Here is a 17,048-nt window from a genome sequence, read left to right as displayed (position 1 = left end):
GAGTATTTTTTTTCTCTGCAAGGTGCGTAAACATTATTAAAGTATGTTTACCCTCAACTACTCCACTGGTTTCAACAGTATACATCTGTAAAACTCATGTTGATTTTCTACTAACAAAAGGATTCCATTTAAGCAGCCCTTGATTAGTTGAGACAAGTGTGTCAGTAAGCTATTGGGCCAAGAAAAAAGTAATTGATTTCAGTACATTGTGCTGCAAACCTGCAGGACCATCGCCCAGATTTTGCCTATCGGATATGATTAAATGCACAGAAATAGAATAAATAGAATGGACAAATAATTGTCTTGAATGTGGATACCTTTCTATTCAATATATTTCTATGCATATCCTGTACGAAAGGTGAAATCCAGAAGGATAATTTTTGATAAACTGGGCCCAGGTTTGAATGTGTCCAATGTCACCAATGTGTCCTATGTCACCATCTAGTGGTCCACTTACTAATTTGTCCCCAATCAATTGGTGGGCAGTGCGTCTGCAGGGGTGGTGTCCAATTAACCGTCACATCAGGTCATTGTTCTGTTTCTGGAAGGCAGAGGGTTGGTATGTTTGATAGAACTTTGTAAAACCAAATGTAAGATTTAGGATTGATTTGTAGGTCTATGCATGTTGGTAATGGGACATTTAGATCACTCAAGTTCAYATTTAGTTTAGAGTGATTAACACTATGTTTAGAATATTTATATTTTCCCTTTCTGTAATACACATGACTTCCAGTGTTTGTGACACTCAAGGTGTGGGTTGATGGTCAATAGACTTATAATAATAATATATAACATATCTGTTGATAGTGGGTGATGCCAGACGATGTACAAGGACACACTTACTATTCACTGTAGTATTGTATTTATGACACTGATTCTGTAGCAGCTGACCAAGTCACTGCCTTCTGTTTTGACTAACTACAAGCTTTTTGGGCTGGTGTTTCCATAGCTTAATAAATCAGACTTTGATACCAATTATTGGTATACAGTCTGAAGCAGAGCACTGCAGAATTGTGGTAATGTTCCTTACAAGCCAGAATGTTGAATAAAATTACATTTGAACTTACTCTCTTGGTTGTCTATGCAGTTGGTCCTTCAGCTGTCTGAAATTTGAGACAAAATATCCATCTGAAAGTATTGTTTACCCAACTTTTTAGCGCACCGGTACTGAAGTAGAAATGTCTAGCACTTGGCACATGCACAAAACCATGTAAACACCTTGTATTATGTGTGCATGTACTTCCATCTCGTGTGTTCAGTCATGGGCAAACACATCTTGACTGCTACACACAGAGCCATGTTTTGAAGTCTGTTTAATACTTCCTGTGGATATTTTGTCATATTCTGACTAGCTGAACGACCAACACCCAGGACAATCATCAGAGTACGTTCCAATAATTGTATTCAACATTCGTGACAGACGAGGGACGTTTCGTTTTTTTTTCTTCTGTGTGTGTGGTATTGCCTACACAATTGAATTCCCATGTTTGTGACTAGAACATTTGGTGCTGTCTGATTAGTATATAAAGGGCCAGTCTCCAAGATGTCAGTTAGACATTTTCTGTGCTGGATGTGTCTCCTTGTTGCAACTTCTTATAAACCAGATTGGTTTTTGATTGACTTNTCAGTTAGACATTTTCTGTGCTGGATGTGTCTCCTTGTTGCAACTTCTTATAAACCAGATTGGTTTTTGATTGACTTTGTCTGCTAATGCTCTTTTTTGTAAACCTAGACATTACTTTAACAATATGATTTTGTCTTGTGCAGATGATTATGTACAAGTCCACTTCAAAGCCTTCCAGGCTCTTGGATGTTATGTTCTGTGCTGGCTTTGTGTTGGGGTTCTGTCTCTGTTTCATRGCCATTGCTTACTACAGAGCATATCAGATCTCTCAGGAGACAGTGCTCTTGCCCTCACGGACAAGCAGCCTCATGGGTGAGCTCCCTTCAGGTAAATTGGAGCTACAGTATTTTTATACACCTCTCTGAATATCTCTAATACACTCAGCCACATGATCTCGATCTTTCTCTCTCTCTCTCAGTACACCACTCTGCTGTTGCCACTAATGCCTCAGTCCTCTCGCCATTGCCCCCCTCCCCCTCTTCGGGTCGACTGCTCTGCTGGGTGTTGACCTCACCCCAGACTCTGTGGACCAGAGCTAAACACATAGTGAACACCTGGGGGCCTCGCTGTGACACACTGCTCTTCATGAGCTCTAAGCCGGACCTCCTGTTCCCTGGGACCGTGCTGGCWCTGGCAACAGAGGAGGGACGGGCCAACCTGTACAATAAGACCATGGCCGCTTTCAACTTACTGYATGACGGGTAATGCTCCCACAACACCAGTATGTTCTCCTAATCTCTCTCACATTGATGGAGGACATGATTCTGGTGGTCTAGTATCCATGTGGTATGGGAGATCTACAGTGCATTTGGAAAGTATTCAGACCCCTTCAATTTTTCCACATTTTGTTCTGTTACAGCTGTATTCTAAAATTGATCAAATTAAATATACACACAATATCCTATAATGACAAAGTGAAAACAGGTTTTTAGAAATGTTTGCAAATACCTTAAACCGAAACACCTTATTTACATAAGTATTCAGACCCTTTGCTATGAGACTCAAAATTGAGCTCAGGTGCATCCTGTTTCCATTGATTATCCTTGAGCTGTTTCTTCAACTTGATTGGAGTCCACCTGTGGTAAATGCAATTGATTGGACATGATTTGGAAAGGCACACACCTGTCTATATAAGGTCCCACAGTTGACAGTGCATGTCAGAGCAAAACCAAGCTATGAGCTCGTAGGAATTGTCCGTAGAGCTCTGAGATAGGATTGTGTCGAGGCACATATCTGGGAAAGGGTCACAACATTTCTGCAGCATTGAAGWTCCCCAAGAACACAGTGGCCTCCATCTTTCTTAAATGGAAGAAGTTTGKAACCACCAAGACTCTCACTAGAGCTAGCCGCCTGGCCAAACCGAGCAATCGGGGGTGACCAAGAACCCGATGGTCACTTTGACAGAGTTCCACTGTGGAGATGGGAGAATCTTCCTGAAGGACAACCATCTCTGCAGCACTCCACCAATCAGTTATTTATGGTAGAATGGCCAGACGGAAGCCACTCCTCAGTAAAAGACACATGACAGCCTGCTTGAAGTTTGCCAAAAGACACCTAAAGGACTCTCAGACCATAAGAAACAAGATTCCCTGGTCTGATGAAACCAATATTGAACTCTTTGGCCTGAATGCCAAGCGTCACGTCTGATGGAAGCATCATGCTGTGGGGATTTTTTTCAGCGGCAGGGACAGGGAGACTAGTCAGTATCGAGGGAAAGGAAAGATGAACGGAGCAAAGTACAGAGAGATCCTTGATGAAAACCTGCTCCAGAGCGCTCAGGACCTCAGACTGGGGCGAAGGTTCACCTTCCAACAGGACAAAGACCCTGAGCACACAGCAAAGGCAATGCAGGAGTGGCTTCGGGACAAGTCTCAATGCTCTTAAGTGGCCTAGCCAGATCCTGGGCTTTAACCTGATCGAACATGAATATAGCTGTGCAGCGACGCTCCTCATCCAACCTGACAGCTTGAGAGGATCTGCAGAGAAGAATGTGAGATACTCCCCAAATACAGGTGTGCCAAGCTTGTAGCATCATACCCAAGAAGACTCGAGGCTGTAATTGCTGCCAAAGGTGCTTCAACAAAGGGTCTGAATAATTATGCAAATGTAATATTACAGTTTATATTTTATACATTTGCAAAAATGTATAAAAAACTGTTTTTGTTTTGTGATGGAGTATTGTGTGTAGATAGTTTATATTCTTAATCAATTTAATCAATTTTAGAATAAGGCTGTGATGTAAGAAAAAGTGAAGGGGTCTGAATACTTTCCAAGTTCACTGAATGTATGTAGGGCAATGTGGATGGACGGGCTGATGACAGACTGTCAGTCAGGTGACCTATGTAAAGATGCTCTTTTTTTGGTCACCCATCTACACACAATGTCCCATAAATTTGCAAACATTTCTAAAAACATTACCTCGTTTACATGAGTATTCACACACCGGAGTCAATACATATTTGGCAGTGACTACAGCTGTGAGTCTCTAAGAACTTTGTACACCTGGATTGTACAATATTTGTACATTATTATTTTTTAATGATCTTTAAGTTTTGTTGATTGTTGATCATTGCTAGACAGCCATTATGAAGTCTTGTCATAGATTTCTAAAAAAATAATTCCACTTCGACATTATGGGGTGTTGTGTGTAAGCCAGTAACACACAATCTCAAATTAATCCATTCTAAATTCAGGCTGTAACACAACAAAATGTTGGGAAGGTCAAGGGGTGTGAATGTGTTCTGAAAGCACTATTTGTATGTGCTGGTGAAGGAGACAAACTCTACCTTCTGTCTTTGACCCCTCCTCTTTCCCTCCATTTCCAGTTACCTAGACAAGGCTGACTGGTTCCTCAAAGCTGATGATGACACCTATGTAATTGTGGAAAACTTGCGTCTGCTCCTGTCTCGGTTCAGCCCAGACAAGCCTGTGTATCTGGGCAGGCGTTTTCACCGCTTTGTCCATCAAGGCTACATGAGTGGTGGTGCTGGCTATGTACTGAGCCGCGAGTCTGTGAGACGCTACGTCAGGGCCCTGCACCATGGAACCTGCACCAAGTCCACCTCTGCAGAGGACCTACTGCTGGGCTTCTGCCTCCAGAAGCTGGGAGTCCCGGCAGGGGACTCTAGAGACCACCAACACAGGGAAACCTTCCACCCCCTGTGGCTGGGTAAACTTCTCTGTACCRAAGACRTACTGCCCAAATGGTTCCACCAGTACAACTATTACCCTTCCAAAGTGGTAAGTAGGTCTACACTCTCAGTAGAACACATATCAAATGACCTCCCTTCAGTGCCATTGAGCTTCCTGCTCATCGTTTTTTTTCCTTTCTCCCTCTCTGTCAGGGTCCAGACTGTTGCTCCAATTCATCTGTATCCTTCCATTACGTTGAGCCAGTCAGAATGTACATGCTAGATTACTTCCTGTACCATCTCAGTCCAGTGGGTGGCCACAGCCCAAAGCTGGGTGAGACCAGAGAGGAATAAGCAGAGACCCCTTTCTATGGATTTGACAGTGACATCCCTGATAATAAATAATATTATACATGCTCACACCGTAATTGATGTCATTCTCTTGTAAAGAGTTGTCTTGCAAACCTTAAAACCAATGTTGTTATTAAAGTCTTTGATAAGGTCCATGCTAGTTCAAACCAATTCATCATCAATCAATCATCAATTCATGATCTAGTCTGGATATTTGCCTAGTTACAGTATGTATTCATACATTGAGTCTGTCATTAAAGTCATAGAGATCCTATTAAATACTATTCTAATTCCTAATTATATGGTTAAAATATTGTCTTCCAGTGACATACTATGTTAGCTGAGGTTCCAAATTGGTGGGTGCGATTTTAAAAATAAATAAATAATAATTTAACCTCAACCCCGGGTAGTTTGAATTGTATAAGAGGCCCTTTGGAGCCCGCAGATCACTGAAGCGTTACTGGCCATTTGATTTACGTTTTCTTCTCCAACGCAGGTCTTTTGCATCATATTTTTTCAGAATATATGATAAGAGCTCTGATTTTCAATGTSTTACTTCAGCAGCATCAGCCAACATCATTTGGTAGATCGATGGGCAAGCTGCAAGATCTGAACACAACTCAACATTCTGCCTTGTATATAGGCCTTTTTAACACTCAAGTTGATCCAATATTGACAATGTCTTGATAAATTATATACTAAACAAAAATATAAACGCAACATGTAAAGTGTTGGTCCCATGTTGCATTAGCTGAAATAAAAGGTCCCAGCCATTTTCCATATGCACAAAAAAAAGCTTCTCTCTCAAATGTTGTGCACAAATGTGTTTACGTCCCTGTTAGTGAGAATTTCTCATTTTTCAAGATATGCCACACCTGTCAGGTGGATGATTATCAAGAAGCTGATTAAACAACATGATCATTATACAGGTGCACCTTGTGCTGGGGACAATAAAATGCCATTCTAAAATGTGCAGTTTTGTCACACAACACAATGCCACAGATGTCTCAAGTTTTGAGGGAGCGTGCAGTTGCCATGCATACTGCAGGAATGTCCACCAGAGCTGTGCCAGAGAATTTAATGTTAATTTATTTACTATTATCCACCTCGACGTCATCTTAGAGAATTTGGCAGTATGTCCAACCGGCTTCACAACCGCAGACCACGTGTAACCACACCAACCCAGGACCTCCACATTCGACTTCTTCACCTGCGGGCTCGTCTTAGACCAACCAACCGGACAGCTGATGAAACTGGATTTGCCCAACCGAAGAATTTCGGCTCAAACTGTCAGAAACCATCTCGGGAAGTTCCTCTGCGTGCTCGTCGTCCACACCAAGGTCTTGACCTGACTGCAGTTCGGTTTCATAACCGACTTCAGTGGATAAATGCTCACCTTCGATGGCCACTGGCACACTGGAGAAGTGTGCTCTTCGTGGATGAATCCCGGTTTCAGCTGTACCGTGTATGATGTTGTGTGGGCGAACGGTTTGCCGATGTCTATGTTGTGAACAGAATACCCCATGGTGGCGGTGGGGTTATGGTATGGGAAGGCATAAGCTAAGGACAACGAACACATTTGCATTTTATAGATGGCAATTTGAATGCACAGAGATACCGGGACGAGATCCTGAGGCCCATTGTCGTGCCGTTCATCTGCTGGCACCACCACCTCATATTTCATCATGATAATGCATGGCCCTATGTCGCAAGGATCTGCACACAATTCCTGGAAGCTGAAACTGTCTCAGTTCTTCCATGGCCTGCATACTCACCAGACATGTCACCCTTTGAGCCTGTTTGGTATGCTCTGGATCGACGTATACGGCAGTGTGTTCCAGTTCCCGCCAATATCCAGAAACTTTGCACAGCCATTGAAGAGGAGTAGGGTAATAGGCCTGAAAAATTATATGCGAAGGAGATGTGTCGCTCTGTGTGAGGGAAATGGTCACACCAGATATTGACTGGTTTTCTGATCCACACCCCGCCCTTTTTTTAAGGTATCTGTGAACAACAAATGCATATCTGTATTCCCAGTCATGCGAAATCAATAGATTAGGGCCTAATTCCATTATTTCAATTGACTGATTTCCTTATATGAACTAACAAACTAAAATCTTTGAAATTGTTGCATGTTGCTTTTGTATTTTTAAAAATCTGTGTTGATAAGGAGTTTAACCCATAATGTTCGAACATTAAAGASGAATGTGTGTGAATGTATTGTGGGGGCATAGGAGTGGGAGGCCCTGGTGTACGCTGCTGGTTTGAGATTTTATAAACTGGGAGGGAACATTATGACTTTCGAGGGCAGACCCTTGATAGATAGATAGAGTWTATGACCAATAGAAGTTAAGTCGTATTTTTCAGTACCCAACCAGATCAAGAATGTGTCATTCGCCTCGCCCACTTGTAAGTAAATTTAACACGAGAATTTAGCTAGTTGAGCTGTTGTCAGTTTCAGACACAAGATTTGGCAATATTTTGTCAACTGTGTRGCCTGATACTTTACATAAAGTAAAGTTATAATAGCCAAYGGTGGATGATCAGGTTGGGCATTTAATAGTTTTATGGTGAACTAAATGCAGGGCTAATATTTTAGAGATTTATTTATTTTAGTTCGAGAGTAAAGTTGGAGGAAATCATGGTCATCACAAAAGAAGGCTGGCTGCTAGCAAGAAGCTAACCATGTTGGATACTTATCATAAATAAATATTGAAATACTGGCTAATTTAAACTGAAGAAGAGGTAGCTAAAACTACTGAKTGTGAMCTTTGATACGGTTGCCTGCTGAAGTCGAAGTGTTTTCGGCTGCTTCATTTTGCACTTGGGGGGGATGTCGTGCAGAAGTGAAGCGGCTCGGGGGGGCACCCCTTGTCTACAACCACTTCGAGCCACTGTCCCATTCCAGCTTCACAACAAAGCACAACCGCGCTGCAAAGATTCCAAGACTGGTAAATAACACTTCTCATTTTGGTGCCAAATAATGTCACTTGCCAAATATTACACTATGGTGGGAATGTCGCTAGAGTTTGCATTGTTATTGCTGTCTATCACTAGTCTAACGGGTATGTGGGCAAATGTTTTTAATGATGAACTGTTATAGTATCTTACTGCTTAGCTACATGGGTCTATTTTACGTGCAGTAGCCTCTGGCCTCAATTTTTCTAAACAGACCACCGACTTTCAGTGAATATAGCCTAATTTCCACCATGCATCAGCCATCCCCCACCCTGCTCAAGCATGTGTTTTGATGTGGGTCTCTGTAGGACCCTATAAAATGAAGTGTTATAAAAGCAGAAATGTGCTACTTGATTTGAGAATAATGTCATGTTTTTTTCCAATTCATTATTACACCACATAACTGGARCATCATCATATACATAGTTCTCAGTCAGCTACATCCATGTTTTTTTTATTATATCACAAATGATTGGAATGGCATCATAAAGAGTTCTCAGTAAAAGGAACACCTATGTGAGAATGCTATTCATTGACTACAGCTCAGCGTTCAATACCATAGTGTCMTCAAAGCTCAACAATAAGCTAAGGACCCTGGGACTAAACACCTCCCTCTGCAACTGGATCCTGGACTTCCTGACGGGCCACCGCTAGGTGGTAAGGGTAGGTAACAACACATCCGCCACGCTGATCCTCAGCACAGGGGCCCTTCAGGGGTGCGTGCTCAGTCCACTCCTGTACTCCCTGTTCACTCATGACTGCATGACCTGGCACGACTCCAACACCACCATTACATTTGCCGATGACACAACAATGGTAGGCCTGATCACTGACAACAACGAGACAGCCTATAGGGAAGAGGTCAGAGACCTGGCCATGTGGTGCCAGGACAACAACCTCTCAACGTGATCAAGACAAAGGATATTAATGTGGACTACAGGAAAAAGAGGACTGAGCACACCCCCATTCTCATCGACGGGGCTGCAGTGGAGCATGTTGAGAGCTTCAAGTTCCTTGGTGTCCACATCACCAACAAACTAACATGGTCCAAGCATGCCAAGACCGTCGTGAAGAGGGCACAAATTCCACCTCAGGAGACATGGGTCCTCAGATCCTCAAAAGGTTCTACAGCTGCACCATCGAGAGCATCCTGACTGGTTGCATCACTGCCTGGTATTGCAACTGCTCGGCCTCCGACCGCAAGGCACTACAGAGGGTGGTGCGAACGGCCCAGTACATCACCGGGGCCAAGCTTCCTGCCATCCAGGACCTCTATACCAGGCGGTGTCAGAGGAAGACTCCAGCCAGCCTAGTCATAGACTGTTCTCTCTGCTACCGCACGGCAAGCGGTACCGGAGCGGCAAGTCTAGGTCCATGAGGTTTCTAAACAGCTTCTACCCTTAAGCGATGAGACTGCTGAACATCTAATCAAATGGCTACCCAGGCTATTTGCATCCCCCCCTTACACCGCTGCTACTCTCTGTTGTTATCATCTATGCGTAGTCTACCTACATGTACATATCTCCTCGACTAACCGGCGCCCCCGCACATTGACTCTGTACCGGTATCCCCCCTGTATATAGTCTCGCTATTGTTATTTTACTGCTGCTCTTTAATTAGTTGTTACTTTTATTTATTATTCATATTTTGTTAAACTGCATTAAGGACTTCTAAGTAAGCATTTCACTGTGAGGTCTACACCTGTTGTATTCGGCTCGTGACTAATACGATTTGATTAACCACGTTTCCATCCACAGTATTAATGCGACTAAAGTGGTACCATATAAATATAAAGTCACTACAGGTAGTTTTGGTACAATTTTATAAATGCCGACAGGTTATTTGTTCATTCGAAATGGTGGGATCTTTTTGTGTCAGTAAAATGTATTATGTGAGAAATACTGGTGGAAATGCCTTTATTAGCAAATATTGATATAATAACCGCAGTGGAGGCTGGTGGGAGGTGCTATAGGAGGACGGGCTCATTGTAAAGACTGGAATGGTTTAAATGGAACAAACACATCAAATATACGGAAACCACATGTATGACTCCGTTCCATTAATTMTGTTACAGCCATTGCAATGAGCCCATTCTCCTATAGCTCCTCCCACCAGCCTCCACTGAATAACCATCATATCGAAGTGAACTTGGAGTCGAGATGATATGGTGTGTGTGGTCCTCCCATTATTACTGGGGGAAACCATACAGTTTATTAGGCGACAGATGAAATAAGTTCTGAACTTCACAGGGTGATGAAAGTGCATGGTGATCTTGATGCTCCATTGCAATAGAGGGTATTGTTCTGGTGACATGATTGATGCTTGACTGCCGTTTGACAAATAAAATATTCTCGCTCTTATCCATTTTAATCTCATCGTGTAGAACACCCTACCCGCACTGTATCTTTGAGCTGTTGGCTAGAGCCAGAGTAAGCACATTTTCTATTTAACGCATCAGTTTTGGTGACAACTATCAAACATCACATAGCTTTAGTATACGCTACATATCGTGATTATTTTAATCAGTAAAATATCCTTGATAAGTGGCCAGTGTTATTGTTCTTTTTATTGCCCCAGCTCTAATTGATCCTGAACTCTCTAAAGGTGTTTTAAGAGTGTAATATTTTATTACACTACTTACGTCTTTGCCCTCTCATGTGCCAATGTCAATAGAGGTTTAAAGGGACCTTTGTTTTAGGCCCTGTGGCTTGTAATTCCACAGTGTGTTTCAACAGTACACTAATGATGCACCAGTAACTCGAGTGCTTGTTCTGTGGTGTATATTTCTACATCCTGTCTGCCCTGGGAAGTGGGGTGGAGGGAAGTGGTATGAGTTGGGGAATAGGTTTCAGGAGTAGAATCGTTGCCAGTCTTGTGCAACATGTCTTTGGAGGGCTTTGCTGTAGGATCAGTGGCTTGGCTCACACCTGCCAGAGATTACTTACAAAGAGCTGCCAATACACACCTACTTGTACTACGAGCTAACCAAACCTCTGCGAGGGATGGGGGTGGTGCTGGGGGAGGCCTTTTTATGAACTCCTGCTGGTGCTAAAGTAGTTCTGAGCCTCCTTTATGATGTGACTTTTTGTTCCAACTACGTTGCACCGGTAGGCTGCGCATTGAGTTTGTCAGACCAATATGCTGTCAAACTGGGGCACCGTCACACAAAACAGCCCTCCATACAAGATTAGCATCTGTCTTCTGTTACAAATATTGACCTCATCACACACTCGCAGTATAAAGCAGACACGTTTCATATCAGTAAATGTGATTTCTTTTGGCTGTTTCCTTAAGGCGACAGAAGCAAGTCTCGCCCCCCAAAGCCGACCATTCGTCGCACCCTGTCCCTGGATACAATTGTTGGACCATATCTGCAGGGCCGGTGGCCCAAGGAGGCAGAGAGCCAAGGAGTCACCTGTGTCAATGACAAGGCCACACAGGTAAACTCACCGGACTCAGTCACAGCCCAAATGTSAATTTAACATTAACATCCATTAACTCCTATAGATCTGAAACMGAGAGGAATATACTCTTGTCAAGCCTGTATTGATATTGCTTAAAAGCCRTTTGTAGCTCCCCATTCAATKTGTCACCRTTGTTGCTTACAATGGCCAGACTTCTAATCTATGAAAATGTGTGTTATAAACACTGTTGCCCTATTCTGTAATATAAAGACAAGTGAGGCTGGCGCTGCAGGTGTCTAGCAGTTCCATTCTGAAGCTGAGGAGCAGTGGAAGGCAGCCAACTGGAAATAGTTGTTTTGTTCTCTTCAACCTCAACCTACCCCCCCCCCCCCCCCCCTACTGTATCCACCCCCATCTAGTGCACAAAGCCTGGATAACCTAACCACACTCCACACTGTGCCCTCAATCTTGACACAGTTTATACTGACAAACCCCTGCCCTCTATTGTACAGAACAGACCCCTCCTGCCTCCTTATACAGCCCGCCCCCCCTCCCCTCATTGCTTTATTTAAGATGATATAACTGTCTCCTATTGTCTGCCATTATCTCCTTTCTTCAGTAATGAAACTGTCACATTTTCMCATACAACCAGCTTCTTGTGGATTTGGGGGAGTTCCCCTCTGCCACAAACTAAAGAGATACACAATCTAAACAATTTGTAGTAACAGGTTCAAAACCCCTTTTGTAATATTTAAAAGTAAATATACATCAAATCAAACACGAGGCTGAACTGGCATTCAAAGCGTTAGACACCCAGAACATTCCATCACCTTTTGACCGGATCTTTTTATAGCCCTGTGTCCCGTGATCTCTCCGGTCATGTTTGGTGGAGGAMGGGAGGAGGAGGGGGGAGTAGGGAGCAGTAACACTACACCGACAGGGTWGGTAACTGACTGTCCCTCCATGACACATTTAGCCATGATGTCTGACCACGGCTCCACCAGATAGGGCGGAAGATGGCGTCAAGGTTTTTTGTCATTTATAGCCYGGGACCGACTCTGTTACACTAYTGTGCGTCATGACATCAGTGTGGAACTCTGTGAGAGGACTGAGMGCTKTAGGAGACTAGACCCAGAGMGAAGACTGCATTTTGGGGAAACGTGAYCCGGAGAGGAACCTGATTTGGAGGAGCGGAGGCCCAGAGAAAATAGCTAAGTTAGGGGCAGCAGAACAGAAAAAAGGAATAGATGTTGAGGAGAAATTGGGCATCAGCAAGAGGATCCTGTCCAGGCTGTGTGTGAAGCAGGAGTGTGGAGACGAGGGAGGGCAGCTCAGCAGATAGACCGCCACACACCCACATCCTCCCGTCTGCCAGCAACACTCACCCCAGGGCTTGTGGGCATTAGARGAGTGGGGCCTATGTCGGTAGGAACGCTCCACTGTCCTCTCCTCTTCCTCCTCCTCTTGCATGTGAAGACATGGAGCTCAGTTGTGAKGAATGAAGGAGGGACAGCACAGGATGTCACCTTGTTGATTACCCAAACTCCGATTCTGTGTGAATACAGCTGTCAGTGTACATGTTTTGTGTACTGATGTTAAACTGTGTCTGTGCTGTTGTAGTCTTTTTTGATGTAGCTGACGTGTGTCGCTTCTGTATTTGCATCGCTGTGGTTTTTGTTTTACTCATTTGTAGGGGGTGTTGTCAGCAACAGTGGTTTACTCCTCGCCTGCCTGTCTGCCTCTGCACAGCTGTGTAACTGGCAGGTGTGCCTGACAGCTGTAGGGCACCACTTCTGTACTCTAGTCAAATCATGTAGCTCGGGTGATGTTTCACTTCCAAAGGTGTAAATTGTACAGCGAGAGAAGAGCAAAACGGGTTCACTGCTCTGTAATGTTCTATTGAAAGGTCAATCTTAGAACTCGTAGATAAAGTTACCAGTTGTGTAGTTAAAATGATCGTCAAGAACATAATGCTGTCTGACTCATATTCAATCAGCAAAGTTTCCACAGCAAAAAAACTTTTTTAAAGTCAGTTTAGTTTTTCAGAAAGTGTGTGTTTTGTGCAGAGTTGTATAAGCAACGTGTGGCTGGTTACTATAACAACCCTGCTCCTTCCATAGACTCCCAGCTCCTGGGCAGAGGAGACTCGGGGAAGAAGAAGTGTTGGCGGACACAAACGCTCAGCATCATGGGGCAGCGCGGAACACTTGAGGGATGTGAGTACTYCCTTTGAATGTAAATGTTTACTAAAAAAGGTCCTTTAACCAGGAGCTTGTCAATCAAACATCATTCTCACAATAYACCAGTAAAACTCAGAGATGGGACTATTTTTACTCTCCTGTTGTCAGCAGTGACTAGGCCAGTCACACCCCTCTCTCCCTGTTGAATTATTCCTCCCCTCATTCTTTTTTCTGAAAGACAAGTGTCTCTTAAGTCCTTCCCCTCTATGACTTGGCCTCAGGTGGTTAAGCTCAAGCACCAGCTGCAGAAGCGCTCCCGACACACCCCTCCCTCTGGGGGATATGAGCGTCCCCACCACCCCCTACCTGGAGGCCATGTACCAGGCGCTACACAGGTACGTCCTATACAGCCCTCCCCATAATACTGTGGATTTGATCTGCACTCTGAACCCGTCCTTATTGAAACTGCAACTTGTTTACTTGAATTCAAAATGTTCTTTTTGAATTTGAATGCCCCCTGGATGACTGTAACGTAAGATCATGTATGCAGACAGTGGGACCCAGGAGGTGTTCGGAGTATTCACTGACACAGAACACTSATGGTTGGCCTCCTGAGTTTCTCAGGCAGAGTAGAGAGACGTTAGCAACAGGGCTAGAAAAACAGCACTGCTTTTCTTAGGAGCTGGTGTCATCAAGCTGCCTGGTTGCACCATCGCCACGCTATGACAGGAATGCATATTGACAGGAATACACTCGTACTCATACGCATAGCTGGATGGCCTTTGGTACATACCCTCACTCAAGCCCCTTTATGTGGAACAGATAAAATCAGACCATACACACTCCTGTGCTCCATCTTCATGTGTCTTTGGTGCCCCCCCCAGACGGTGGCCCTGACGCCCCTGAGCAGGTTGGCCCCTCGGCTGCGGCGCAGTGTGGAAGGTCTGAACCTGGAGCTGGAGGGGGTCTTTGTRTCAGAGACACCTGAGGACCAGCACAAGGTGAGCATGTTTAAATACAGCCTATCTGCTTGGGTACCGGCTGGCTTAGATCCATGATCTCAACCCTCTATGGATCCACTGGATCCCCCTAGTGACAGCCAATTAGACCTTATTTCTCTCCAGTGGCCAGTGTCCCATAACCTCACCGTACCCTCTCCCTGTTCCCCTGTTAGATCCTGGATGTCCCAGATGGCCACAGAGCCCCAGTTCCTGCCCAGAGGTGCAGCAGTGGTACCCAGAGTGAGCCCTCCCCTGCCTCATTCGACTCTGCTTTGCTCTCTCCATCTGAGTCTCCCTGTGCCCTGAACCCAGCTCTACTCTCCCCATCTCAGTCTCCCTGCCCCATGGGAGAGCCAGGTGAGTAAATGGATGGTTTGTTGAATGACTTAAATTACTAAAATACCGTAGTGGACTTTTTAAATCATGTTTTTTCCTCTCTGTGCAGACCCTGTGGACTGTGAGACCGTGTGCCCCTCTCCAGTAGTTCTGGACCCCTCCCTGTTGCAGCCCTCCTCCTCCCCTCGTCCCAACAAGACCTACTCCTTCCAGCGGGAGCCCCCTGAAGGCTGTGAGCGAGTACGCGTAGTGTGTGAAGAGGCTATGTGAGTATTGAAACACACACACTTTGTGTAATTAGAAATTATTTGGGCTAATCGTCTCTTTCTGTCCCTCAACCCCAGGTCTCCCTGTCAGAGAGAGCCTCTCCTCCAGGTATCCTGCCCTGACCCCAACAAGGTGAATTTCACTCCCCATGGAGGCTCTGCCTTCTGCCCTGTCAGTCTGCTCAAGCCMCTGCTGCCCTCTATGGACCTCCTGTTCCGCGGCCTGTCAGTCTCGCCTGTCACAGGCTGCTCAGGTCAARGCTCTGCCCCCTACCAGACAGTTGGGCATTCGGTTGGGGGCTWCATGAGTGGACCCCTCCAGGACACAACCACCATGTGACCGTGGAGATGAGATTGTTTTCAGACTACTGAGGATGGATTTATCCTAATAGGAGATTAAATCAAGATGGCTGCCACCACCTTGYCAGGGACTGTTATGACAAGCCTCCAGATCTATTCAACTAAGATCAACAAAAAGAGAGACCTCAACAGTGGGTTCTCTGTGGGATCCAGATCAAATCTGTCATTGGTGTTCTATCCTGATTCTCAGAGGGACTTGCTGCTCTGGGTACTTTGATTGTCACTTGCCCCCTTGGTTAGGGGGGGTAAATAAGTTGTCGGATGTTTGTGTGTGACATATTTTTATTCTACACAACTTGGCCTTGCTCTGATATCCTTAGATTTGTTATAGCTAGAGCTTGGAGTCAGAGATGTACTAATTAGTGATGCCCGGGTTGACTCATAACCCGCAGTCCCCGGGGTTATATCCGCGGGGTGGACGGGTTTAGAGACATTAAATATTGTGTGGCAGGTGGGTGGCAGGCTGGTTGAATAAAGAGAAACAATACCTTAAAAATCCATAAATGTGTAATTATTGTGCGATTTATAAAGGCTACATTGAGGTTCATCTTTCATTTTTTTAGGCTATCTGGTATTAGTGCATAAACCTAATCTTCAGGCCTTAACTGTAGGCATGCCAAATAGCCTACACAGCCAATCGCCAAATAATACTTTTGGGAACAGGCAGAAAAAGTTAACATCAATCCACGGAGGCAAAAAGGACATTGTTGAAGTTCTAATTCAATAAGACGAAAGCTACGACAGGAGAGCTGAAAACAAAGAGAAGGGAGGGACAGAAAAGTCATGTTTGGAAAATATTTGGTGAAGTGGTAAAAGAGGATGATGGCAGTGTTATGTGTGATATGTGTGATGTTATGTGTGATTGTGAGGYGCTATACAAACTTGACAGTCACAAGACGGGACTTCAAATAGGCCAATGGCATGTCAAGGGAACTGTGAAATCTGGGCACTGACTTGTAGGTCTATAACCTCTCACATAGCCTTATTAATAATAACGCCTGCAGAATTAAGCATTTCTTGCAGTAAAATTATACACTGAATGTAGGGCTAAATTTGGAACAGGAGTGGAGAAATATGATTTATTAATGCATCCTGAGAGAATGCAATGCTCAGATAACATCTGTAGAGGTGCTGTCTTCATCATAAAAGCTGATAGTATTTCAACCACATAACAAATGCATCAAAGCCAAGCTGAAATCTTATCAGAAACACGTTGGGTCGTTTTCACAGCTTTTTTTTCCCATGCAGCCGGTCAAACTGATGTCATTTGGACAGAAAATCTTACCCTTATTATTTTTGTTGTTGCGTTATTATATTTTCTCCCCTGTCCCTAAAAGTCTTTGCTCTGCGGAAGATGACAGAGAGAACTTTACCGATGTCAACTAGATTGAAGCATTCATTCCATCTATTACATTATTCTGTTGAGCAAGGGTTTAT

At 44.2% G+C, this 17,048-nt stretch overlaps 2 protein-coding genes across 3 annotated transcripts; both read left to right on the top strand.

The window, feature by feature from the left end:
- The first annotated feature begins 89 nt into the window (after positions 1 to 89).
- Positions 90 to 5,454, top strand: LOC111980952 (glycoprotein-N-acetylgalactosamine 3-beta-galactosyltransferase 1-like). 2 transcript variants are annotated; one of them, XM_024012032.2, is made up of 5 exons: positions 90 to 555; positions 1,768 to 1,951; positions 2,043 to 2,325; positions 4,450 to 4,864; positions 4,969 to 5,454. In XM_024012032.2, the coding sequence occupies exons 2-5, from the start codon at positions 1,768 to 1,770 to the stop codon at positions 5,107 to 5,109; spliced, it is 1,023 nt and encodes a 340-aa protein (XP_023867800.1). In that variant the 5' UTR covers positions 90 to 555; the 3' UTR covers positions 5,110 to 5,454. The 2 variants fall into 2 exon arrangements, with proteins under 2 accessions (XP_023867800.1, XP_023867799.1); XM_024012031.2 differs by having other exon boundaries at positions 90 to 559; positions 4,969 to 5,453.
- Positions 5,455 to 7,519: 2,065 nt separating this feature from the next.
- fam117aa (family with sequence similarity 117 member Aa) lies at positions 7,520 to 16,115 on the top strand. The gene is made up of 8 exons (XM_024012960.2): positions 7,520 to 8,057; positions 11,359 to 11,504; positions 13,589 to 13,684; positions 13,930 to 14,043; positions 14,533 to 14,649; positions 14,823 to 15,006; positions 15,095 to 15,251; positions 15,330 to 16,115. The coding sequence occupies exons 1-8, from the start codon at positions 7,940 to 7,942 to the stop codon at positions 15,589 to 15,591; spliced, it is 1,194 nt and encodes a 397-aa protein (XP_023868728.1). The 5' UTR covers positions 7,520 to 7,939; the 3' UTR covers positions 15,592 to 16,115.
- Positions 16,116 to 17,048: the final 933 nt, after the last annotated feature.

The sequence above is a fragment of the Salvelinus sp. IW2-2015 genome, linkage group LG20 (assembly GCF_002910315.2).
Source record: "Salvelinus sp. IW2-2015 linkage group LG20, ASM291031v2, whole genome shotgun sequence".
Lineage (NCBI taxonomy): Eukaryota > Metazoa > Chordata > Actinopteri > Salmoniformes > Salmonidae > Salvelinus > Salvelinus sp. IW2-2015.
This window is presented reverse-complemented; position numbering and strand designations above follow the sequence as displayed.